The 26,635-nt window shown below is 50.8% G+C and overlaps 1 protein-coding gene across 5 annotated transcripts in view; it reads left to right on the top strand.

The window, feature by feature from the left end:
- Nucleotides 1-26,635, top strand: part of NDRG4 (NDRG family member 4) — a 91,149-nt gene that overhangs the window by 30,188 nt on the left and 34,326 nt on the right. Inside the window, exon 1 of one of the 5 annotated variants that reach the window (XM_026652647.2) lies at nucleotides 19,847-19,981. The exons of the other annotated variants lie outside the window; for them this stretch is intronic. Within the exon in view, the coding sequence (XP_026508432.1) occupies nucleotides 19,961-19,981 (21 nt within the window). The 5' untranslated portion in view covers nucleotides 19,847-19,960. Of the gene's footprint in view, nucleotides 1-19,846; nucleotides 19,982-26,635 lie in introns of those variants that run through there. 5 annotated transcript variants of the gene reach the window in all.

Raw genomic sequence — 26,635 nt, 5'->3', positions numbered from 1 at the left:
AATTTTGCTCTCACCAGTCTTGCACCTGTGAAATTGTGACTTCAGGGGTGACTCTCACCTGTGTCTGTCCGATCTGAATCTGACTCCCGGGGCCTAACCCTGCTTGCACTGAACTCCGCAGGAGTGGGGTTGGCCTTGCTGGGCGATGCTAGAGAAGCAGGATGTGATTATAACTTGATTTCTAAACCAGCTTTGTTTCTACTCCTCAAAGGCCCCTGTCCTCTGCATGGACTCAGCCCGGGGCACGGTTTAAAAATAAGCCCCTCTGGTCCTCTAGAAGCAAAAAACCCTGCCACTGTTCTGACCTAGAGAACTGGGTGCTCCTTGTCCCCAACACACGCAGTTAGGAGAAGTAGCTGCTGGTGTTGTCTTTCCAAATCCAGTTCCCATGAATCCATCACAGCAATGCAACTCCCTGATCCTCGAGCAGCGTTTCTCAATGAGCTGTCTGTGGACTGGTGCTGGTCCCTGAGATCTCCCTGGCGCAGTTTAGGAAGGCAGCAAGCCGGTCCCTGGTATCAACAAGGTTGAGGAAACAATGTCCTAGAGGACTCTAGTCCCAGCTCCCAGTGAAGCTAGTGACACAGCTTCTATTGGCTTTAACAGAGACCGGGGCTGGCTCCGGTGTTTACAGGGTTAAACCCTGTTAAAACTTGATTTCAACCCTGTGAGCCATTCTTTCAGTTTGGACCAAACCTAAGGGCTTGTCTACATGGGGAAATTGACCCAAATAGCTCCCTGTATAGACGCTCTTCTAAACACTTCGGAAATAGATTAAGCTGAACCACACTATTCTGGAATAAGAGTGTCCATACGTGGAGTTATCCTGAATGCCTACAGCATTTGCGGTTCAGAGCGTTGCTTATTCCAGACTGGTGCAGCCTAGCTCCAAATTTAGCATCCTCGTGAAAAGCTGCTTTTCCCTCTTGTCTGGCTCAAGTTGCTGCGCCGCTTTCTACCCTTATGTGTAGACCTAGAACGTGCCAGCACAGCCAGACCACGGCATAGAGCAGCAGGCATCCAGCAGCCACTAGCTTAGATTCTCCCCATCTGTTTGTTCTTTTTAGCAGCACATCTAAAGCTGAAACACATTGGAAAACCAGAGAGGTGCCTTTTCTGTCGCCATCCCTGTCCCTCAAATTAGCATTTGCGTCTTCTTCACCTGCTCTTTAGAACCCTCTTCACATACCACCAGCCCCTCCCCACACCCAGATGACCGCCCCTTCTCCTTTGCCTGGGGCACCACCCCCTGCTGCTTAGAATACCCAACAGCTGGGTGGCTGAACTGTCTCTGGGTAGGGCGCTGGCTGCTGCAGCATTGACCGTGAGTTGGGAAGCGTCGCAGGGGGGCTGATGTCAGGAGTTGACAGTGTCGCTCTGCGTGCTCATTTGCTGTCCACGCTTGTAACACCCCTTTAGAATCGGGCTGCAGGTGTAACCCACTGGTGTGTGCGTGTCAGGTCCCCCTCTGCGCCTGATCCGTGGCGGGGGGGTGAGTCTGCTACAGGCCTCTTACGGAGAGCTGGCTCTGGAGTTCAGGCTGTGGCAGCTCATGCGTTAAGCTCTGGGGGTCCCCAGTTCAGTCCTTGGTGCATTGGCCAACATGGTGGCCATCACACAAGTGCCTTGAGGCAGAGAATGGGTCTGTCTCTTTGTGCTGTGTAGTGCTTTCCCCGGCTTGGATGCTGTGAACAATCAGTAATGGCAGGTAACCAGCAGGGGGCACTCAAACACTCTGATCCTGGGGCCTGTGTGGGATGGAGTGGGGACACTGGTGGAGGAAAGTGGACTAGGGTGATGGGCTGAGGCCGGATGAGGAGAGACGTAATCAGCATATCCATTGCTCAGCAGTGCTGTCCTCCCATCCTGGGCTCATTGTTAAGGTCCCTTCCATGCAGGCAAGCGCTCTCTGGACCTGATTAGCCTCTCACGGACACTGGTGTAAATCAGGAGCAAGTCCACTAAGGCACTAGTTTCACGAGGGTGAGAGGAGAATCTGCCCCCGTCTCGCTTTGCCCTCGAGCAGGGTGCTGTAGTCCAGATTCCCTGAGTGCAGGCCTTGCTGTCTGGGGAATCGGGCGCTGCAGGGGATGAGATACGGTGCTTAGAGCATTAATCAGCTGCGTCACATCATCCTCAGGAGAGTGAATGGATAACAAGGCAGTGACCTCAGAGGCTTTCAGGGACAGCAGCTCCCCGTGCCCCAGGAATGGAGGGAACAAGTTCTTCCCCCAGGAGTGGCATGGCTCTGCGTGCAGGAGTATCCTCTCCCATAGGTCTCGAGGGGGAGTCAGTCTGGCACCAGCTGCCATTGCACTGAAATCCGTGCTCCCTGGGGGGAGGGTTTCTGCTGGGTGTTCTGCTTTCTCTGAGAATTAGCACAAATGGGAAGGATCCGCCGTGTCACTCCGGAGAGCTGTGAAACTGACAATGATTGCCCTGCCTGTGATCGCTGGGTGCAATGCAGCAGCAGCCTGCTGCAATTAGCACTCTCCTCTCCGGGAATCTGGCTAATGTATTGGTCTCTAGATCAGTCCGTCAGCAGCTGTCCCTCTGTCCTCACGTGTACGGCGGTGGTGAAAGAGGAAGAGTTTCACGTGCTCAGCAATCAGCCTGACGTGACCAAACGAGTCCCAATTCTGAGCCCATTCTCCTGCCCTCCAGAAGTGGACGGACCAGGTGTTGGCCATAACATAGCACGAAGGCAGTAACCAGCTAGAATGCATGAGCAAGAGTTCTTGCAGCCTGAGACAAGGAACTGGTGGGACCTTCTTGTGGCACGGTATGGTAGTCTGAGTGCCTCTTCAGCACCAGGTTAAGCTCCAGGGATTTTACTTGTGCATGTTCATAGAGAAACTGGTTGTAGTACTTTCTATTCTGGCAGTAACTGGGGCGGATATTACACAGCAAATGCTAAAACTAAACTTTTTCACATCTGCAGGACTGGATAACTGGCGCCCAAGAATTTCAAAAGACTTGGCCGAGGAGCTCTCTGTGACACTGATATTGATATTTAGCAGTGCTTGGAGTGCAGGGGCTATCCCAGAGGACTGAAAAAAAAAACCTAGGTGTGTTCCAATATATGAAAAAGGCAATTGGGATAACCTAGTTAACTATAAGTTGGTTAGCTTGACTTCGATCCCTAGGAAAATCATGGGAACTCTGATATGGGATGCAATCAGTAAAGAATTAAAAGATGGCAGCATAATTAATATCAGTCAACATGGTCATATGAGAAATAGGTCGTATCAAACAAACTTGATATGTTTTGATGAAAATACAGGTTTGATTGACAGCGGTAACTGTGATATAATATGCTTAGACTTCTGTAAGGCATTTGACTTTGTACCACATGACATTCTGAATGAAAAACTAGCAGTATACAAAATCAGTGCAGCACGTATTAAATGGATTAAAACCTGGCTACCTGATCGAACTGAGAGTAACGGTAAATGGAGAATCCTCATCCAATGGGGACATTGCTAATGGCGTCCCACGGGGATCTGTTCCGTGCCCAGTGCTATTCAATATCTTGATCCATGATGTGTAGGAAAACATAAAATCATTGACGGTAAAGTCTGCGGTTGTAACTGCTGGCAATCTGCTGTTCCTAGCTCGTGGAGAAAAAGCTAAGCACGAGGCCTCTCCTTTAGGCAGACTGGCATTCTGGGACTATCAGCAGTGTAAGGCAAGGAGCTGAGCAGCCTTAAAACCCCCAGTCAGGAGGGAGGGAGATGAGGGTCTCCACCCAGGAGAGGGGATGGCTGGGAGGCAGAAACCTTAATACAGATGCTGTTACCGTGAAACTGTGATAGCCTCAGCCAGCTAGTTTGCCTAAAGGCCAACTCCTGGGCTTTGCTTTCTCTCTCCACAGGCAGTGAATTGCCAGCAATTACAGTTACCCCACAGCTCCTTCTGAGCAAGCACCTTTATTCTTAGGGTAAAAGCACTACAGAGAAAACCGATAGGAACATATATTGTTTATATAAGTATGCTCAAAGCTCACTGGAGGTCACTCTTATGGGACCCTCGTCAACCAAAGACTTTCCAACCCTTCCGCCAGGATTGGGGGCCCCCTTTGGACAGAAGGTCTGGCCATTTGCTGGATCAGCACTGCCGTGTGCCAGGCCCTGTCTCAGTACATGCTCATCCTTTTATACGCAAAAGCCCTTTCTTTGTCTCCTCATCTCTGGAAAACCAGCTTGAACCAGTCTCTGCAAACCACTCCAGGGAGCCGTACCTCTCTAGGGTCGTTCAGTCTCAGGGATTCACCTTCATCACTCCCTACTGTTTTTAGTGCCTGGAAGAGCTGTCAGAACCCCCTTCCCCCATGGAGTAGAACATAATCATACATAACCCATTCATAGAACTAATGCAGCATGGACCCCAAATAGATTGCGTGCAGTTGCAATAGCTGTTGCAGGTCCCACTTGTAAGAGGAGGGGCTGTATTTTGGAAAGTGGTGACTCCGAATAGGACTTGGGAGTCAGGGTTGATCACCAACTGAACGTGGACCCACAGCAAAATGCGGTGGCTAAAAGAGCAATTCCAATCTTTGGATATATAAATAGGGGAATATCAAGTAGAAAGGGGTATTGCCACTGTATATGGCATTAGTGAGACCGTTAGCAGAATAAAGTATCCAGGTCTGGGGTCCACACTTTGAAAGCAATACTGACCGATTGGGAAAGAGTTCCAATAACAGTTTGGAAAACAGCCTTACAGTGAAAGACTTAAACTGAATTCACTGAGCTTCTTTTAACAAAGAGAAGGGGAGGAGGTGATTAGATCACAGTCTGTGGGTACCTTCATGTGGAGAAGATTTCTGACAGCAGAGGGGTCTTTTAATCTACCAGTAAAAGATGGAACAAGATCCAATGGTTGGAAGCTGAAGCTAGACAAATTCAGACCAGAAACAAGGTGCAAATTTTTACTAGTGAGGGTAATCTTAGCGTATGCGCAACATGCCTCAGGTGGCACGTGACCAGGATTCCTCACCCAATTGGGTCTGCTGGTTGGATCATTAACTGCCCAGGCCTGGTATTGATGGGGAATGCAACGGGAACACTGATCCATGTCCCCCAGTGAGGGTAATTAGCCATTGGAACACTACCCAGGGATGTGGTGGATTCTCCATCACTTGAAGCCTTTAAATCAAGTCTGGATCTCTTCCTAAAAGACCTGCTCTAGCTCAAATAGAAGCTCTGGGTATAATGCAGGAATTTCTGGGGGAGATCCTCTGACTTGCATCGCAGAATCCTAGAAACATAAGCTGAAAGAGACGGCACCATCTAATCCATCCGCCCATGCGCGAAGGCAGGCCCAAGGAAACCTAGACCATCCCTGGCAGGCATTTGTCAAACTTGTTCTTAAAAGCCACCAATAACTGGGATTCCACAATCTCTCCAGGTAACTGGTTCTGGCGCTCAACTATCATTAGAGTTTTAAAAGTTTTTCCTGATATCTAACCTGAATCTCCCTTGTTGGAGACTCAACCTCTTGTCTTTTCCTCGGTGCAGATGGAGAACAAGTCATCATTGTCCTCTTTATAACAGCCTTATACATATTTGAGGACTGTTATTAAGTCCCCCCTCACCCTCCTCTTCTCTAGACTAAACATGCCCAGTTCTTTCAATCTTTCCTTGTAGGTCACGTTTTCCAAACCTCTGATTTCTGTTGCTCTCCCCTGGACTCTCTCCAGTTTGTTCACATCTTTCGTAAAGTGTGGTGCTGAAAACTGGACACACTACTCCAGCTGAGACCTCACCAGTGCTGGGTAGAGTGGAACAATCAACTTCTGTGTCTTACATACATCACTCCTGTTAATACATCCCAGAAAGATATTAGCCTTTTTCGCTGCTGCAGCACATAGTTGATGTGTATTCAGTTTGTGATCCATTATAACCTCCGGGTGCTTTTCATCAGTACTACTGCCTAGCCAGTTACACCATTTTGTAGTTGAGCATTTGATTTTTTCCTTCCCAAGTGTAGTACTTTGCACTTGTCTTTATTGAAATTCGTCTTGCTGATTTCAGACCAATTCTTCCAATTTATCAAGATTGTTCTGAATTCTAATCCTGTCCTCCTGTCCTCTGAAGTGGTAGCAAACCCTCCCAGTTTGATGTCAACTGCAAATTTTATAAGCATTATCTCCACTCCATTATCCGAGCCATTAATTAAAAATCTTGACTAATACCAGTCCCAAGACAGATTCCTATGGGATCCTGTAGTGGGGTGGGCTGTCCGGTCAGCAGGCCTAGTGGTCAGGGCCTGCTGCTCTAGTCTGTCCGTTCAATGCGTCAGGCATCCCCTGGACGAGGTTCAGCTGGATCAGCTTTCTTGTGGGTAGCTCTCTAGTCCTGCCCATCCCAGGGCTAGGCGTAGAGGAATCTGGGATGGGTAGGAGGACCTAGGCCTTACTAGGTCGGGGCTCTGAAGATGTGACCGTGCAGGCTGGCCTACGCTTGGCCCACCTCCTGTTCGCCTTCCCCTGGGCCTCTTCCTGTCCCACCTGATGTCTCCGTTTCAGGCGTGGCTGCTGTTTGATTATAGTTCTTTGCTCCAAACCCCCAGGATCTCAGTGCTGATGCAGGGACCCTCTTGTGCCCTGCACGTGGTTCTCTATATCTCTGGGGCGGCCTCCAAGGAGGGGGAAAAGACTCAGTCAGGCCTCCTCAGTAAGAGCTCCTGCTGCTCCTGGAAATGGTTTCTCTCCTCCCCACTCCGGCCTGGGCTGCTGAGCTCTCATTATGCTGCCCCTTCCCCCAGAGCAAGCTTGGCAGTGCCAGCGGGGCAGAGCTTTCCTGGCCCAGTGCTGCTCCAGCCTCTCCCAGCCTTAGCAAGGGGTTGGAAACCTCATCCCAGAGCCCACTCGATCCATCCTCCCAGTTTGACCGTGACTTTTGGAGTATGGTAAAGCTGTGCATCCACCTCCTAGTGATTTCATCTACATCCCATTTCCCTCGTTTGTGTATGAGACGATCATGCGAGGCCGTGCCAAAAGGCTTATTCTGAACTCCCACTGTACCACCTCTACTGCTTCTCCCCCATCCATTAGGCTGGTTGCCCCGTCAGAGAAGGAAATTAGGTTGGCTTGGAATGGTTTGTTCTTGACAAATCCATGCTGGCTGTTCCTTATCACCTCATTATTCTCCACCTTTGACCAAACTGGTTAATACTTTGTTCCAGTCTTTTTCTGGGTATTGAAGTTGGGCTGCCTGCTCTATCATTCCTGGGGTCCCCCTCTCCCCGCTTTTTGAAGATAGGTGCTGTGTTTGTCCTTCTGCCGTCCTCTGGGCCCTCCCCCATCTTCCAGGAGTTCTCAGAGATGATTAATGATTCAGAGGTTGCTTCAGCTCGTCTCTTAATTGACTCTAGGGTCAATTTCATCAGGTCCTGACGACTTGAATAGATGGAACTTCTCTAAGTATTCTTTACGCTGTTCTTTCCCTATTCGGGCCCGAGATCCTTCTCCCTGGTTAATATTAATTGTGTTAAAATGATCTTTTTAGTGGAGCCGGAAGGAAAAAAGGCCCTAAACACTTCTTACGCAGTAGGTAAGACTAGATGATTACAATGGTACTTTCTGTCCTGAACCTCTATGAATCTATAGTTAAAGCCGAGTTGAGTTTTGCAGCCTCTGTGTTAGCGTGGATGCTACACTGGGTCCTCTCCAACCTTCCAGCGCTGGCTCTTTGAAGACAGAATCCATTGTCTGAGCATTTGCAAGCAAATCTGTTAATTGTTTGAGTTACAATTAATTTAAATGAGCCGTCTAAGAAATAAAATCTGCAGTAAACCCTGGGCAGTCCCTAGGAGCCACAGGATGGGCCGGTTAGAGATTCTTTGGGGGTATCTATTGTCCCCTAAACAGCTGCAGCCAGTAAAAGAATGGTTAAGCAAAAATCAACCCCTCACCCCTTTGGCCTTCCTAGTTGTCATTAGGTTACAGACCACAGCCACTCATGGCCTCTTTAAGCCAGCAGAGGTAGAACTCAGGCCCTCCTGCTCCAAAAGCATGGGCCTTTACCGCTTCAGCTAAAGGTGAATCGCCAGTGAGGGTTAGTAGTACCGGGGCTGTGACACAAATACTGCCATTCCGATACCATCCAGGAGAGTACAGTGGCACCGACACACTTGCCTGTTCATTTCCGACTGCTTAATCCTGATTCTATTCTGGAAGGGGAGATCCATATATTTTGAGCCAAGGAAACTGGGCTGTGGATGAGTGGGGAAGACTGGCTGGAGTAGGACGTTAGCTCACATGCGTCTCCTCGGGTTGTGCTCGGAGGCCAGGAGTCAGATTTTGGGCACTAGCGCTTGGAGGTTGGTGGTGTGAATCCCAGCACTGGTGCTGTGGGGTGTGGATCCTTCTGCACTGAGAGGCCGGCTCTAGCAGTGCACCCGCCTCACAGGCTCCTAGAGCTCGGGCTCCAGTCTGAGCCCGGAAGTCTACACAGCAATGAAACAGCCCTGCAGCCCGAGCCCTGTGAGCACAGGGCAGCCACGGGTTTTCCTTCACTGTGTAGACATACCCAGAGAGGCTGAGTGTCACAGAGCAAGTCAGGGGCCAAAGTGGAGCAGCTCCCATGAGTTCCTGACTCCAGTCCTGTGCTCAGTCCACTAGGATCACACACCTTCCCCACCCAGTCCAACCAGCTCCTTCCCTCGTGGAAAAGTCCTGTAGAATTTAATAGGAATGAAATCAGTAGGGCCGTATAGAAATGCAGTAGGATTCTATAGATATTCCGCTGAAAACCTATGGAATCAAATTAGGGAATGAGCCCCTTTCTTTCGGCTTTCTGAGCACCTTAGAGCAGGGACAGAATTCTCTTAGGGTACATCCACACTACCCGCCGGATCGGCGGGTAGCGATAGATCTATTGGGGATCAATTTATCGCGTCTCGTTTAGACGCGATAAATCGATCCCCAAACACGCTCCCCGTTGACTCCGGAACTCCACCAGGGTGAGAGGCGGAAGCGGAGTCGACGGGGGAGCCGCGGCCATCGATCCCGCGCCATGAAGACAGGAGGTAAGTCGATCTAAGATACGTCGACTTCAGCTACGCTATTCTCGTAGCTGAAGTTGCGTATCTTAGATCGATCCCCCCCAGTGTAGACCAGGCCTTAGATGCTAAAGGATGGTCCAGAAACTTCGAGATTGGAAGAGCTTTGGGGCAGTCTTTGTTCTGGGTGTGTACAGCGCCTGGCGCAATGGGCGCCTGGCCCATGAGTGCTTCCTAGATGCCAATGCAATACAAATGATAAATCCTCATCATACAGAAAAAGATCATTTTCCCCTTCAGTTCTATAGGACTTTCCTGTAAGTGTCCCACCGTCCTCGTGCATTCTCTGAGCCCTCCGAAGCCTTTGATCTTCCTTGGGCAGAAAGCTCTCAGGCCAGCACTGTTTGCTGGGCTCTGTCAGGCCCCTTGCAGCTCTTGTGCCCTTGGGGGTGTTCCGGGGGTTGAAGGCACCCATAAAGCTTTCCCAAGGGCTGGTGAGCTTTGCCGCCAGCCACCATGGCAGGATTTCAGTGGTGCTCACGGTTCCCGGTGGGAGGTGGAACCATGGGCCACTATGGGGCTTTGCTCTGAACCGGATCAAACCCAAATCCCTCCCCAGCCCCGCCTCAGGCAGCCCACAGCATCCTGTCTGTGAGGCCACTGTTCCATTCAGGACCATGGTCAGCAGAGGCATGAACCTCCTGAGAGTCCCGTGGGGGATACGCCATGTTAGCCAGGGGTGAAGTCTCACTGCTGAGCCTTCCCGCAAAGGGGGACAGGGGGCCCTGGCACACCAGGATCTGCTGTGGGAGACTGCACTCACGGCGCTGCTTTTGTACCCTCTCTGGGAGCAGCATAAATCCGTAGCCCTCAGCTTGCAGAAAACTTTACAGGGATCTGCCCAGAGGTCCCGTCTCGCGTGAGCAAACAGGGCGGAGGGGACAGATGGGGAGAGGCAGCGGCATTAGTGGGATCAGCCTGCCAGCTGCGAGAGGGCGCTGCCCTTTGAGCTAAGGCAGGCGCTCTTGGCTCCTTGCTTCCCCTCCGCGCTTCCTCGCCTGTTTTCATTCATTCGTTTCCAGCTTGCCCTGGTTTTTCTTTCCCTTCTCTTCTGCTTTTTTACCCTTCACTCCTTTTCTCCGTGGCTTTTTCGGTCTCTCACTCCCTCTTGCTCCTCCTCCTTGGGATTATTTTTCCCAATTCCCTCCCCCCTCCGTACTCCCTGCGTTGTTTGGGTGGACACTTCCACCTCCTCCTGTGCGCTCTCCTTTCCTTTGGCGCTGTTCCATGCCTGCTTGTCTCCCCCATTCCCCTGCCGCTGAGCCCCCAGCTCAGGGAGTTTCAGGAACGCTGCTCAACGGGTGGGTGGTTGATGCCAAATTCAAAGGCAAATTAGTGCAGTAAATGCCTTGTTGCCAGGGATCCGGCTTAGCTGGGAGTTAAACGCTAACGCAGCCCAGTGAGGGATCCAGATCTTGGCATGGGGGGGGGGGGCGGGGGTGAGGATGTAGCCCCAGTGGCGGTGTCTGTCCCTCTTATGGGGAGAGGCCATTGTGTTTCTCTTTCCGTTACAAGGTGAAGCTGGGCTGACAGGAGTCGGAGGTGACCTCATGCCAAAGCACTAGGACAGAGCCAGGGTCCCCAAAGCCAAGGAATCCCCCCCCCACCTTCCCAGGCAGTGATTTCACTGTGTGTTGCTACCCAGATGGCTGGGACTCAGGGGACGCTACCCCTTCAGATCTATCTAGGTAGTGACACTCCACACGTGGAGGGCAACAAATGCCTCCCAGATGTTTTGGAAAGCTCCTGTTTTCTGACGTACCAGAGTTGGGATCAGCCTGAACCATGACAGGGGCAGCATGAATAATAAATCATTTGGCCGGAACATCCCTAAAGGATACCCAATGAGAATTTGTTCTTGAAGCTATCAGTGGCCAATCACACAAGTCCTTTTCTACTGAGACCACTCCCCCAAACTGTTCTTTGCTTTTAGCCCGACCCACAAAGCTCTGTTGTCCTTAGCCATGCTATCCTAGTGATTTCAGTGGAAAAGTTGAGAAAACTTTGAAAGCCTCCCCAAGCCAGGGAAGTTGCATTTATTTATGGCGTTATGTTGTGGTATGCCGAATCTCTCTCTCTCTGCCTCTTGCTCTAGCACTAATGTCCTTGCAGCCGTACTGCTTTGGCCTGTGTTCTTGTTACCTAAGCTAAGCAAGTTTGTGGCTCATCGGTACTTGTGGGAGATCTCCAGGGAAAAGGCAGGTCCTGCATGAAGTGGTGATGTAGTGTGAAGATGTCCCCCTCTCATTCATAGAAATCATAGAATCATAGAATATCAGGGTTGTAAGGGACCTCAGGAGGTCATCTAGTCCAACCCCCTGCTCAAAGCAGGACCAATCCCCAACTAAATCATCCCAGCCAGGGCTTTGTCAAGCCGGGCCTTAAACACCTCTAAGGAAGGAGATTCCACCACCTCCCTAGGTAACCCATTCCAGTGCTTCACCACCCTCCTAGTGAAAAAGTTTTTCTTAATATCCAACCTAAACCTCCCCCACTGCAACTTGAAACCATTACTCCTTGTTCTATCATCTGGTACCACTGAGAACAGTCTAGATCCATCCTCTTTGGTACCCCCCTTCAGGTAGTTGAAAGCCGCTATCAAATCCCCCCTCACTCTTCTCTTCTGCAGACTAAACAGTCCCAGTTCCCTCAGCCTCGCCTCATAAGTCATGTGCTCCATCCCCCTAATCATTTTTGTTGCCCTCCGCTGGACTCTTTCCAATTTTTCCACATCCTTCTTGTAGTGTGGGGCCCAAAACTGGACACAGTACTCCAGATGAGGCCTCACCGATGTCGAATAGAGGGGAATGATCATGTCCCTCGATCTGCTGGCAATGCCCCTACTTATACAGCCCAAAATGCCGTTAGCCTTCTTGGCAACAAGGGCACACTGTTGACTCATATCCAGCTTCTCGTCCACTGTAACCCCTAGGTCCTTTTCTGCAGAACTGCTGCCTAGCCATTTGGTCCCTAGTCTGTAGCAGTGCATGGGATTCTTCCGTCCTACATGCAGGACTCTGCACTTGTCCTTGTTGAACCTCATCAGGTTTCTTTTGGCCCAATCCTCTAATTTGTCTAGGTCCCTCTGTATCCTATCCCTACCCTCCAGCGTATCTCCACTCCTCCCGGTTTAGTGTCATCTGCAAACTTGCTGAGGGTGCAGTCCACGCCATCCTCCAGATCATTAATGAAGATATTGAACAAAACTGGCCCCATGACCGACCCTTGGGGCACTCCGCTTGATACCGGCTGCCAACTAGACATGGAGCCATTGATCACTACCCGTTGAGCCTGACTATCTAGCCAGCTTTCTATCCACCTTACAGTCCATTCATCCAGCCCATACTTCTTTAACTTGCTGGCAAGAATACTGTGGGAGACCGTATCAAAAGCTTTGCTAAAGTCAAGGAATAACACGTCCACTGCTTTCCCCTCATCCACAGAGCCAGTTATCTTGTCATAGAAGGCAATTAGGTTAGTCAGACATGACTTGCTCTTGGTGAATCCATGCTGAGTGTTCCTGATCACTTTCCTCTCCTCTAAGTGCTTCAGAATTTATTCCTTGAGGACCTGCTCCATGATTTTTTCAGGGACTGAGGTGAGGCTGACTGGCCTGTAGTTCCCCGGATCTTCCTCCTTCTCTTTTTTAAAGATGGGCACTACATTAGCCTTTTTCCAGTCATCCGGGACCTCCCCGGATCGCCATGAGTTTTCAAAGATAATGGCCAATGGCTCTGCAATCACATCCACCAACTCCTTTAGCACCCTCGGATGCAGCGCATCCGGCCCCATGGACTTGTGCTCGTCCAGCTTTTCTAAATAATCCTGAACCCCTTCTTTCTCCACAGAGGGCTGGTCACCTCCTCCCCATGCTGTGCTGCGCAGTACAGTAGTCTGGGAACTGACCTTGTTCATGAAGACAGAGGCAAAAAAAGCATTGAGTACATTAGCTTTTTCCACATCCTCTGTCACTAGGTTGCCTCCCTCATTCAGTAAGGGGCCCACACTTTCCTTGACTTTTTTCTTGTTGCTAACATACCTGAAGAAACCCTTCTTGTTACTCTTAACATCTCTTTGCTAGCTGCAGCTCCAAGTGTGATTTGGCCTTCCTGATTTCACTCCTGCATGCCTGAGCAATATTTTTATACTCCTCCCTGGTCATTTGTCCAATCTTCCACTTCTTGTAAGCTTCTTTTTTGTGTTTAAGATCAGCAAGGATTCATGGGCCAGTTGTTTCTTGCTGGGTGTTAAAAGCCACTGAGTGGTTTGTCATTTGGATGAGGTGTATAATCAAGATCAGGAACACTTCTGGTCATTACAGATTGCATGGCACTAGGCTGGAGAAATTAAACATGGGTAATTTTGTTTTGCCTCCGTAAATTCCCCTTGTAGTTTCAGTTGGATGTGATAATCATCTTCACTTCCTGTCCAAAAGAAATTCTCATCCTTCATGTACTGTGGTGTTCTGCTCTGTGAGACAGCAGCCCTGTTCCACCCCAGAGATGGCTGCATTTCAGTGGTGGATGAATAGATTCCTGTGAAAGGATAATTTGCAAGGTGCTTCAGCACGGTATGTGCTACCCAGATGTAAGGGATAATCATTAATAAAGTTCAGGGTGTTGCAGTCAACTCATAAGTGTCTCGATTCTGGCATATAGTCATCTGCAAAATCTGCTCATGGGCTTACAGTCTTCACTGCTGTGAATGTGTTCCCTTGAGTATCTGGAGCTGGGTCTCTGGGGGTGGTGGGGTGAGATCAAAACACACTTTCTTCCCTCTCTCCGTTGGGAGGGAGCAAAACTGAATTACAGCCACCTTTGTTTATTTCTCCGTGTGTGCTGGCCGATGATGGGTGAAGCTCAGGAGGTTGGGATAAGAACCCACAGAGAGGCAGTTCTCCAGGTCTCTGATGTCGATGACAGGCGTTTCTTGCTGGTTTTCTGACTTCCACTGAGGCAGGAATACCATGAGACCAGCCTATTCTAGTACTTCCAGCCTCGCTGTGTAGCCTTGTGTTGTATTTACAGTGAATTTAGTAATGCTGTATTACACCACCGTGGGTTCGGCTCTGGTAGCTACAGTTTCAACCTCAACAGAGGGAAAGTCATCTCTGCTACTTGCTTCAGATTTGGAAGACCTAAGCCCAAGGATAGTGACCACCCGTTCATTTACAAGTATACGGTCTAGTCTGCTTTACAAGTTTTATTAAAGTTACAGTTAAAGTTATGGTGATAGAATTTGTATATGCATGGGTCCAGTCCTGTGCACAAGTTACTCACATCCTTCTGGATAGCATTAGGGTCTGATGGGTCTCTCATGGTTTGATCATCAGTAGAGGGATCGTTCCTGCTGAAGTTTCCCATAGAGAGCTCAATTGTCCTACTCTGGGCACCCTCTTTTTATAATGTGATTCTGACTATACCTCATTAGCATGTATGCACATATTGCACCCCACGGTGATGGCATGTGTTAGAAAAATGTGACTACCGGGTATCTTGTAAGCAAAACATTACTCTTACTGTTAAAAAATTAACAGTATCACCCACTGGTACATCTTTTCCCATAATCATGTGGCATAGGATCATTTTTGGTCACTTACATATGTCAAGCATTTTCTTAAGTCTATGGCCTAGTATGGCTAATCTAAAATCTTACAGGCCTTGCGTTCAGCCCTACTTACTTAGATACCTAATACATACTTAATCTTTCTGACTACTGATCAATCTCATACTTCTATAATCCAACAATTTAACTCTATTTAGCATACAATGATTAAATATGATGTGACGTTGCACTCCATACGCTTTATAAAAATATGTTTATAAGTGTGAATAAGCTGTAACTGGAATATGCTTTATGCAAAAGGTCTCTTGTAAGGTATCATTACGAAGCTTATGATCTACTGAGTGTGTTCGTCCTATTTGTATGAATGTATCATTCTTGTATCTGAAACTAGGAATATGAAGTATAACTCTGTGGTCCTATTGTAATTATGCGACATGTGGGCCATTAATGGTGGTTTAGAATCTTGATGGCTCCCATTGACTAGGACACTTGGTTGTAAATGGATTATTTACCTGCAAGCCGGCCTGTGTACGTGGGGACCAGCCCTGGAAGAATGGAGGGGGTCTCACAGGACATGTGAACATGTGTCATGATACTGGAATCCATCTTAAACCTGGTGCTTTTCCATTTAGAAGGAGGGGTGGGAACCCCAAGAGACAAAAGATTTCTGCCTTGTGCCACAGATATAAAAGGGGGTGGAACAAGACAAAGGACGTCCCAGTCATGAGAAAGCCCCTGCTTTTCACCTAAGATGCCTGCTGAAACTAAGAAGGACTGTACCAGGAAAGGATTGGGCCCAGACTAGGAAGGAGTTTAGTCTGTGAAAGAAGCTTAATGGAACATCTCTGAGGGTGAGATTTACGTGTAATCAATTTCTTAATGTATTAGGCTTAGACTTGCGTGTTTTGTTTTATTTTGCTTGGTAATTTACTTTGTTCTGTCTGTTATTACTTGGAACCACTTAAATCCTACTTTTTATACTTCATAAAATCACTTTTGTTTATTAGTAAACCCAAAGTAAGTGATTAATACCTGGGGGAGCAAACAGATGTGCCTATCTTTCTATCAGTGTTATAGAGGGTAGATAATTTGAGTTTACCCTGTATATGCTTTATACAGCGTAAAACAGATTTATTTGGGGTTTGGATCCCATTGGGAGCTGGGTGTCTGGGTGCTGGAGAAGGTAGCTTGCTGAGCAGTTTTTGGTTAAAGCCTGCAGCTTTGGGGGCGTGGACCAGACCTGGGTCTGTGTTGCAGCAGGCTAGCGTGTCTGGCTCAACAAGACCGGGTTCTGGAGTCCCAAGCTGGCAGGGAAAATGGTCTGAGATAAATTCAGCACATCAGGTGACAGTCCCAAGGATGTCTCTGTGACTGAACCTGTCACATGTAACATGACATGTTAGTTAATTGTAACAACACACCATAAATGACCAATAATCTAAAATGATTGGCTACAGCTGTACCGAGGTGGTGGTGTGATGAGGGATGTTCTCCCATGCAAGCAGGCGCTCTCCAGGGTTTGGAATGTCAGTACAGTGGCTGAACACACCCAGCTCCCCAGGGGTCAGGGCCCAGATGCCAGATATCTGGGCCCTGACCCCTTGGGAGCTGGGTGTGTCGGCAGGTCTGTATTTGGGCTGGTGGCTAGCCTGGCAGGGGCAGTTACAGGTCAGGATGGAGGAGCATTGGCAGGGCTGGGGGAGCCGGGTCTGGAACAGCGTGTGGTGCTGTAGCTCAAGGCTGAGGTGCGTTAGCAGAGCTGTGCTTGCCTCTGTCCCTGAAAGACTGGCTGGTCTTCCCCTGAAAGCAGGTCAGTGTTTGCAGGGTGCCCCTCTGAAAATGATTCTCACGTTGCTGTGCGCTGCAAAGGAATGGCACCGCTTCTCTTCCCCAAGCGGGCACAGCAGGCTCGTCTCTAACACATAGGCAGCAAAACATCCAAGGCGGCAACAAGGGAGATGCTGCTTCTCGCGTGTGTGACGACAGGGCTGGGAGGGCCAGGCGTCTGCCTAGGACAGCAAGAATCCTCACCCAGGCCCTGCAGCTCTGTCAGGGGGAGGAGAATGTGCGATGGATTTTTATATGTAGAGGTTGGTCCAGTAAAAGAGGTTCCCTCACCCACCTGGTGCCCCCAATGGATTTTTAGGCAGGAAAGGCTAGGGATATTGATCCCGCCCCCTCACATGACTTTCCCATGGAAATCCAGATTCTCATCAGTTATGTAGCCCGCTCTGATGCATACCCTAATCTCATAGCATCCTGAATATTCTTTATCAGGGTTTTCTTCACTCAGTCAGTCTCCTTCTCCCACGCTTTAGCTAGGAAGGGAAGGGGGAAGGCCAGGAGTTGAGCCAGGATCAGCACCACTGAGACACTCAAAGCTGCCAGCTTGCAGTTTTCTCCTGGCTCTGTTACCTGGCACTAACCTCGCTAAGATCACCCACTTGCCAGTGCATTGCAGAGGAGAGGAGGTGGTGAAGGAAAGGAGGGGACCTGCTAATGCAGTTCACTAGCCTTGTGCCAATGGAGACCAGGGATAAAATCTCACTTGCGTCACACGTGCAAAGCGTTTGGAGATCTCTGGATAATTCCCAGTGGGAGTCCATGTCAAAGCCAGCACCCCCTTCAGAGAGCTCTCCAGACTGGAGTGGGCTGTCCAAAATGACGGATCCCAAGGAGTTCATTGACAACCCTTCCTCCCACTGTGACAGTCTGTAGCCTTACGTTCACCACTTTTACAAAACTATGATCAATCTTGTACAAAGTATGCCTTGTGAGATATCATTTGAAAACTCATAATTGGCTGATCATTATTGTTCTGGTACAAGATATGTGGCAAATTTGTATGCAAAGTTATAAAATTCTATTGTATGATTTTACTGAGACCTGCTCCAAGTTTAGAAAAGCAGATATAGACCAGTTCCTCAGAGACAAAAGGCAAACTAGCGCCTCAGCAAGGCGTTAACACAATCAAATGGACTATCACCTGGTTAAGTGGCCATTCTTTGGCGGGGGAGGGCGGGTTGAGAAATTTACATTTTTGGCAGTGGAACAGCTGGAGGTTCCCATGTAAACAGACTGGCTGTTGCCTGAACCCCAGTTGGAGACGATTCTCAAAGAGAAGGAAAAGATATAAAAATGAGGAACAGAGGCCCTAAATCACTGCTCTCCCTTATCTCTATTCATGGCATCAACAATGGTTGAAAGACAAAGGAAGCATCATTGAACTGGGGAAGAGGTCCTGTCTGCTGTGAGCATGTGGTGAGAAAAACCTTTGTGCTTCAAGTTCACTTAGGTAGTAGTTTGTGTTTTAGCTTTTATTTCTTTGCAACCAATTCTGACTTTTATGCCTCATTACTTGTAATCACTTAAAATTGATCTCTCTGTAGTTAATCAACTTGTATTATTGTTTTATCTGAACCGGCGTGTGTTCGGATTGAAGTGTGGGGGGAAACTCCATTTGAGAGAACAGGGTTTGTGCATATCACTTTCTGTAAATGAAATGACGGACTTTCTGTGAGCTTGTATTGTCCAGAAGGAAAGAGCAGGGCAATACAAGATGCACATTCCTGGGGACAAGTCTGGGACTGAGAATTTGCTGGTGTCGCTCTGTAATATAATTCAGGAGTGGCTGGCTAGAAGCGCTCGTATCATTCAGCTGGGAGTGATTTTGCACGCTGGGGGCTGTGTGTGAACAGACCAGGAGTGGTGGTTCTCACAGTGAAGCAGTGTGAAAGGCATGCTGGGTTGGAGAACCGATAGGGCTCAGCTGTTCAGCAATCCAGATGGTATCCTGGGTAATGTCGCGGCCACCCACTGTGATGTTGAGTCATGGGCTCGCACTCTGACTCCCTGGCCAAAGCAGCCCCCTTGTCGGGCTAAGCAATCCTTGCCCTGCAGTCAAGAGTGGAAGCCCAGCAGAGAATGAACTGGGCAAGGAGCAGGGTCTGATGCTGACAGAGATGCTGAGCTGAGCACTGAGGGAGGGGGAGCGGAGGTGCCAGTGAGCCAGTATGCAAAGGCCCCTTAAGAATCCTAGATTTTGTGGCCTCTTTTCCAGGTTGATCCTTTGGTTGGTCCCTTCTTTTGGTGATCTACCCCCCGCCCCCTCCCACCTCCACTCCTGCAAAGTACTTGAATCCACTGGATTTTAACAGCTCTGCCCTCCTGATGTTTCAGCAGGTTGAGCCAGTCCCTCTAGAGCAGTGGTCTTAAGCAGGGGTACGCAGAGGTCTTCCAGGGGATACATCAATTCATCCAGAGATTTGCCTAGTTTTACAACAGGCTACGTAAAAAGCACTAGCGAAGTCAGTCCAAACTAACATTTCATACAGACGATGACTTGGTTATACTGCTCTATATACTATACACTGGAATGCAAGTACAATAGTTATATTCCAGTTGATTTATTTTGCTATTTATATGGTAACAGTGAGAAAGTCGGCCATTTTTCAGTATTAGTGGGCTGTGAAACTTTTGTATTTTGATGTTTGATTTTGTAAGCAAGTAGTTTTTAAGTAAGTTGAAACTTGGGGGTACTCAAGACAAATCAGACTGCGGAAAGGGGTACAGTCGTCTGGAAAGGTTGAGAGCCACTGCTTTAGATGAGAGCAGGTACTACTCTGCACTGTCACAGCAAACAGAGAGAGGCCTATTAAAAATGCTCCGTGTGCTAAAGAAGCAGTGCACGGGTGTCCTTACCTGTGTGGGTTTGTGCGTGAGCACGTTTTTCATGTCTCTGTGGGCATGTTTGTCTGTTTGCATGTAGGCATGTTCATGACCTTGTGGATCTGCATCTCTGTGGGCATTCTGATGCGTGCATGCATGTTAATGTACCTCCCTTTATGTGGGTCTGTATACATGCTTGTGCATGTTTCCATCTCTGTGTTTGTGTGTTTCTGTGGGCATGCATGTTAGCACATGTCCTTTTGTGTGAGTCTCTCTGTCATGGCAAGGAAGATGGAGGGCGTAGTGATGATCTGCAATGATGTTGTTTCCCCCTCCCCCCCATAAACGGGTATTTTGAGCCAATTGGAGCATGAATAATTTTCTCAGCAGCCAATCGCTAAGCTCCTGGGCTCCATTTCAACAACTGCCTGCAATAAAAAAGAAGGAAAAATTCCCAAGCCAGAGCTGGTGGAGGGAGAAGGGGGCAATGGGAGGGGCTAATAAAGGGGATGGAGCTGATTTATAAATCAAAGCCGAGAGGCTGACTTCATACCCAGCCTGTCAGCTCTCTGCACTCAGGACGGGGAATCAGGAGGTGGGCCACTGGCACCAGTGCTACCTTCTCTCCCCTGAGGAATCTGCGCCGGACAAGCTCCTCACAATGCCAGAGTCCTGGGATGGGGTAGGTACAGCCCCCACCTCTCCCCGGTGTCAGGCAGGGCTTTCCCAGGCGATAGCACCCACGATCCACACAGGATCTTTGCACCAGCCAGGGCTGCCTTTCACAAGCCAGCACAGGCAGTGGGGCCAAAGAAATCTCGTCTGCTTTCTAACGCGTGCATTTCCCCATCTCCCCCCACCCCCAATCACAAGCAGATTGCAGGGGTGCTCAGTCCCCAGCGTCTTTGTCCCCACTGGGCTCAGGTGCTGCAGAGAGTCACCTTGGTCCTTGCAGCCCTGAGGGAAGGAAAATGAATGCAGGAGCTACAGCAGGGATGGGCATGTGTGTCTTTCTCCGGCTCGAGAGATCCGGTGCAGGGAAGCATGCCTGGGATCCCGGGGAGAGCCATGCCTGTGTCCTTCCCAGCTGGGATGCCTGTGTCCTGAGAGGTGGGCGGGATGGCTGGAGGGCGACGGAGGGCATTGCATGTCTTGTTGCGCGTATCAGCAGCCATCAAAGCCGAGCCCACTCTGCAGGGACTGCAGTAGCAAATGACAACAACAGGCGCTGCTGGAGGGGGGTGAGCAGCAGGCGGGGGAGAGGGGCTCAGCACTGGAGCGGGTTTCGTGGCTAACCTTGTGCAGGCTGGAACATCGAGGCGAGAGGAGAGATGCGCAGGGCTGGGCTTGACATGCTCCGCCGCAGTGTGATGGATCATCCCTGTGACCAGCAAACATACGTGGCGTCCCATGATGAGACCCATGGTCCATGATGTTTGCCCTGCACAGCCAGTGCCTGGATGGTGCTCCCCATATCGCCCACCCGGGCTCGGTCTCTCTCCCCGTCGCAACAGCATCCGCACACCTATGTTGGGCTAATTCGTGAGGAGCTACGGTCTCCCCCACCCCGACCATGTAGGGAAGCAGCGTGCGAAGGGGCTCTTCTGCTCAGCCCAGGGGGATGCAGGGGGACCTGGGGCTTTGGGCTCAGGTACGCAGCAGTGTTGCTAGGCAGGGTGGAGCGTGCATGAAGCTGCAGGGGGACGCTGGGAAAGGGGCAGGGAAGTTCTGCGCTATTGACGCTGCGCTGGAAGGAGCCGGGCCGGGGTAGAAATGTCTGGCGCTAGGGAACCGCGTGGCTGGAGAGGAAGGTGCAGCGGTAGCTTCCTATTTTCGATCCATAAGGTGGGGGATGAGTGCTACTAGCATATGTGCTAACTCTTAGTGACGAGCTAGAGATAGCGTGGCACAGGTGGGCTGGCAGGTAGGTCTCAGAGCTGAGTGTCAGGACACCTGGGTTTGACTCCTTGCTCTGCCCTGTTCTGTGACCTTGGACAAGTCCCTTCTCTGCTTTGTGCCTCAGTTTCCCTGTCTGTAAAAGGGGGGGATCATGATCCTCCTGGGAGATCTGTGGCTGAGAAGTGGAATATAATTGCCGAGCGGAAGTAGGGACGGAAGTGGGGATGATATGTACTTGCCTCCCGGAGGGGTCAAGAGGATTCAGGACAAATGACACTTTGACAGAGACAAGCGGGTGGTCAGGACGGGGTGTGCAGGGGGCACTCATGAGCTGGAGGCTCAGCACCGTCCTCTGGCCCCATTGAGACCTTGAGCAGCTGGCTGGAGCTGATCAGCCTCCTTTGGAGGACGGGCCAACCTTGGAGCAGGGATCCTGAGCATCTCGCCCTCTGTGGCTGATGGCTCGGATTCCCCTTTTCCTCCCTTCCAGAGCCATGGTCCGTCTATGTGTAGATGGCTGTGCGTGTAACGCCGAACTCCCCTCTGCCTCTGCCCCTTTGGGAAGAGACGCGTTCTGCCTTGGCACGGGGAGGGCAAGCCAGCTGTGATCCTTGCCCCAGAGCCAGGAGGAGCAGGCGAAGCCCAAGGTGACCGGCTGGGAAGGGGGACGTACTGGCTGAACCAGAGAGCTCAGTAGTTTGGTTAAGGTGATGGCAGAGAGCTTTCCTAGCCAGACAGACACTGGGTCCAGGTCAACCGTGAGTTATCCTTATGCAGTGTCAGTGAGTGCATGGACACCAGGGAGGACAGGATCGGGTCCCTTGCGTTAAAGCAAGAGGTACACCTGGCCAGCCTCCCCCCGGGGTGTATTTCTATTAAAGCCAGCAAAGTGGGTGGTGAGGGGACTCGTCCGAAAGGCACAGCTCTAAAAAATGGACAAAAGTAAGGGGCAGTCCCTAACCCGAGTACGTCCTTGAGAACACAGGCAGGGGGGTGACATCACTGAGAGCCAGTCAGAGCTGAAACTGCATCCCAAAGCCACCCGTTAACAAAGCAGCCGGAGAACCGTTTGAGGGGTTGGTTTTTTTCTTTGTTGCAGCTGGAATGTTGTCAGGAACAGCTGAAGAGGGAGTGTTTTTTACAGGGTTAGAGCAGACGACTGGGAGTCGGGACTTCTGGATCCTGTTGCCAATCCTGCCACTGAACTCTTGGAACACCTTGGACAAATCACTTAACTTCTGTGTACCTCAGTTTCCCTAGCGAGAATGATTCTTTTTGCCTAACGGGGGCGGGGGAAGCCGTGAAGTGTAGCTTATTAGAGCGTATAAAGTCCTTGGAGCTCCTTGCCAAAGGGCTCGGTAGAAAAGCACAGGGTCACTGTGAAGTGCATTGGAGAAATGCAGACTCTCCAGCCAAAGCACTGCACAAAGCCGAGAGGTCAAGCAGAGAGCACACTAGCAATCCAGGCCGGTATTGCTAGGGGACATGTAAGCTGCATGTGCAAAACACCTGACATGCTTGAGCAAGGAGGGGATTGGCTTGCAGATGCGTCTGCGTGCCTGGCCCTGGCTTGCGCGTACAGATCAGGTGTTTTGCATGTGGGAGTGCACTATTGCACACATGCTCTCAAAACAGTGGAAGGAAGCGGGGCCAAGAGGTGGCTGCAGAAGGGGTGTTCTCAATGCCCCAAACAAAGTTTTGTGGCACCTAGAGGTCCTAGTCTGATCAGGGCCCCGTTGTTCTGGGTGCTGCATACATACTCCTGCTGTTCCTCTTCATCCTCCTAGCTAAGCTCTGAGTCAGAGGTCACAGCTTGAGAGCAGCAGTGGGTAAAGTGTCCATGCCACCTCCCCGTCCCCATTCTCTAACACTGAGCAAAGCCCAGAAGCTCATCTCCAGAGAGGCCTTCTGACCCGTAAGTCACACCGTAGCGCTGGTGTGTGACGCTACACACCCACTGGGGTGCTGAGACTCCCATGTGGCAAGCCAAGGGTGCCCAAGCATCCTGCCCTGTCCTGTTCCCACTAAGCCTCGGTGGCAAAATTCCCATTAACGTTCCCGTCTCCTAGTTTTTATGTATTTAACCGATTGGAATTAAAGCAAACCCTTCCATAAGCCGAATGCGATTTGGCTGAGAAAGATGGACCCTTGGAAAGTTGCTGGATGGGACTGTCTGTGGCTCTGCTCCTGCGGGGCTGGGCATGCACCCCGGGGACAGCATCAGGCCCGCACGTTTTTGTGGTGGGGGATTTTTGCAAACACACCGCTGTAAGCATAGCGCTACTGCTTTAAACCAGCAGGCCTGGGTCTCTGGGCATCGTTTTCCAGCCCCGCACATGTGACCCGCCCCGTTGCAGCTGCCGTTCTGGAAACCCTCATTTCTCATAAGCTTTTAAGACCCGGGGCCTGGTGGAGCTTTTCTTCCCTTCCAAGTAACCATGGGAACGTGGCCACTTTGGGCAGAGTGAATCCAAAATGGCAGCCATGAGTGGGAGGGAGGGTGTGGAGGGGGCCGTGGGGGGGGGGAGGACATCCAGCAAGCCCTGGCCCCTGTGCTTTTAAAGGAATGGCAATGATGTGATATATCTTAGATCACTGATTTGGGAGATACTTTTGTGACTCCTTTGTGAGGCAAAATACACATTTCGGGGGGAAATACCCAAGGGCAAAGAAATACCATGGGCCCAATTTTCCTCTGCTCTGGTGCCTAGTTTTCGAGGTGCTGAACACCCACCACCCCAGTCGAAGTCGACGGGTGCTGAAGTACTGTGGCAGTGCCAGAAGTCCAAGTCAGGACTGAAACCTCCTGGCGCTAGGTGCTGTACAAACACACAGTCCCCCGCTTTGAAGATGTTGAAATCTCCTCGCTGTGGGGAGTGACCCCTTGGCTGAGATTAAGAGCAGGCTCAGGCTTTGTTGACAAAAGAAGCAAACCCCTCCACCCCAGAGCTTCGTGACAGAGGGGCGGCAGACCTGTAACACTGGGCATGGAGTGGAAGCAAGGATCAGAGAGAGAGAGATGTTGTGGAATGATTAGTTGAAATCCTCCCCTTGCGCCCAATGCCCCTCACCCCGGCTGAGTGACTCGACCAGTCCTGGGAAGCCGCCAGAACCTGATTCTTTTTAACTGTTGCTCTCTGAGCCCCAAAGGGCAGGTCTGGGCAGCATGGCCGCACTTGAAGCAGCAATGAAAGGCTGGCTCCATCAAGAAGGCTCCCCGTGTCCGTCCCGGAGCCCAGGCCTGCGTTCCCTGGAATGCAGCCAATGATTCTCACCCGGCCAGGCGCACTGTGCAGTCGGGATCTTCTGCATGGCGATACCCACATGGCTGGGATCACGGGCAGGTGCCCAGAGGGGGACTCAAGCTGGGGATGTAACGCCCTCGGCCTAATACGGTGGCATCCCTACCCCCTCACTGATGGGAGTGAGAATGTACGGGGGGTTCACTGAGAATGGAAGAGGGAGCCCTGAAGTCTGGGGACTTCTGATTGATCTGTCTCAGGGTTTTATACTGCTGCCCGTCAGCGCAGAGCTGTAAAATCAACAGCAGCAGCGAAGTCCCGAGTGGACCTTAGATTTCAGGTCAACTCACTAGAACTGGAAAGTCCAGATCCAGATTTGGACTGAGGTTTCGACCCCCCCCCCCCCCCGACGCTGGGTGTGGTGTGGGTGTTGGCTTGGGTCCCCTCTTTAATCCTATTATATGTGAGTGCTCGGTGCTAGAGGGCGTTCACCAATCAGACACTGGAGCTGTGCAAGGGGATGGTTCTCAGCAGTGGGGGGAATTAACACCATTCTCCCCTACAAAAAGGAAAGGCATCATGGAAAAGATCAGGTTCCCTGGGAAGATGGGTCCGACGGCACAGCAGCAGAATAGCTCTGTTACAGCGGATGAAGGTTTGGCCAGAGATGTCCTCGCTTTCCGCTGCTGTGGACAAAGCTCCCTTATGCACCCTCGTTTACCCCTCGGATTGTGCGCCTCTCTGATGCGCTTTACTGGGGACTAAACTAAAGAAGCGAACGCCGTAGATCAAAATCCTGGGGCTGGTTGCCTCCCTCCTGTTTGTTCCAGCGCATTGCAGAGCTCAGAGCTCCCGCTCCCTTTTGGTGCATGCTGCAGTACTGCCAAGCCTCCATTAATCCCTGCCCCGAATCAATACTCCAGTCAAGAAAGCAATCCCATCAGAGCAGGCAGCTGGAACACGGCTCCTAACAGGGCAAGTGGGAGCTGGCAAGCAGACCCAACTGGGTCTGTGCCCTGGATCTGACTGGGCCGGGAACTGGAACGAATGCTGAGCCGGGAGGCCAGGCAGCTTAGGGGGTGGAGAAGGAGAACAGAGCGGCATGTACTGGGACGCTGTCCCCTCGCTGCTGCGGTCCTGGGAAGGACAAGGGCCAGCTTTGTTGGGAGGAGTAGGATTCAGCCATTTCAGCAGCCGTGCAGCGGAGCTGGGAGATGGAGCAGCAGATGGTGCAGTATGAAAAGCTCAGGGTGTCATCTGGCTTGTAAACCATTCAAGTGACTCTTTGTCTGACAAGGGCTCCCCCTCCACAGCAAGACAGATTAGGGTCAAGGGCTCTTTCCGAGGGAGAACCTGGAATTAGAGCGTCTCTAGCGCCTGCTGATTGCGATTGAGCGGGGCCAGGGCTCACTGCATCCTTTAGCATCGTGGCTTATTGGGATGTAGCTTCCTGTTTTAACCCCACAGTCCGTGTTGTGCGATTCCAGTCCCATCCTCCCACCCACTCACCCCCGTCCAGTGCTAGGAATGATTCTTTCTTCCTAGCAGGCTCCATTGTCTCCAGTGAGAATGATTTTCTCGAACACTAAAGTGCTTGCTGATTCTGGCTGCAGATCCGGTTCACTAATTGCCCTAGTTTTCGTTAAAAGGGAACATTGATGTCCTGAGCCCGGCATCCTGCTCTGGAATCTGGCAGCTTTCCAGTCCTCCCGACAGGCGCTCTGGGCAAACCCCTGCCATGGCCAGTTTGCAGCCCCGGCACGTGCTGTCTTGACGTTGTTTCCGGACATGTGCCTGTGACCCAAAAACCCAGAGAGGCTTGGCGTGGCTGCACTGAATCTGTCCTCCTGCCAGTGCTGCCGCCTCTCTGGTTATAGCGCTGGGGACCGACGGGGGAGCGGGAGCTGGAGGAAGGTGCTGAAAGACCTGCCTGTTCCAGCCAATAACAACAGAGGCTGTCTGCGATTGGCTGCTTACAGTATCCTCCTCCTCCAATAGGCAGGAATGGAGTGTTTTGATTGGCTGGCAAGGAGATCATGGTGCAGGTGTGATTGGCAGTTTTCAAGGGCAAGGGAAGTGGCAGCCCTGACCAGCTTAATGCCAGCCCAGAGGGACCACCGCTAGGCAGGAGCATAAGCCAACCTCTAGCGAATGGGGAGACGTGTTCCCTGGGGCAGGTGGGCCCCTAACTGCTG

This window comes from Terrapene carolina, unplaced genomic scaffold (genome assembly GCF_002925995.2).
Source record: "Terrapene carolina triunguis isolate 2854851 unplaced genomic scaffold, T_m_triunguis-2.0 Scaffold130, whole genome shotgun sequence".
NCBI classification, from domain to species: domain Eukaryota; kingdom Metazoa; phylum Chordata; order Testudines; family Emydidae; genus Terrapene; species Terrapene triunguis.
This window is presented reverse-complemented; position numbering and strand designations above follow the sequence as displayed.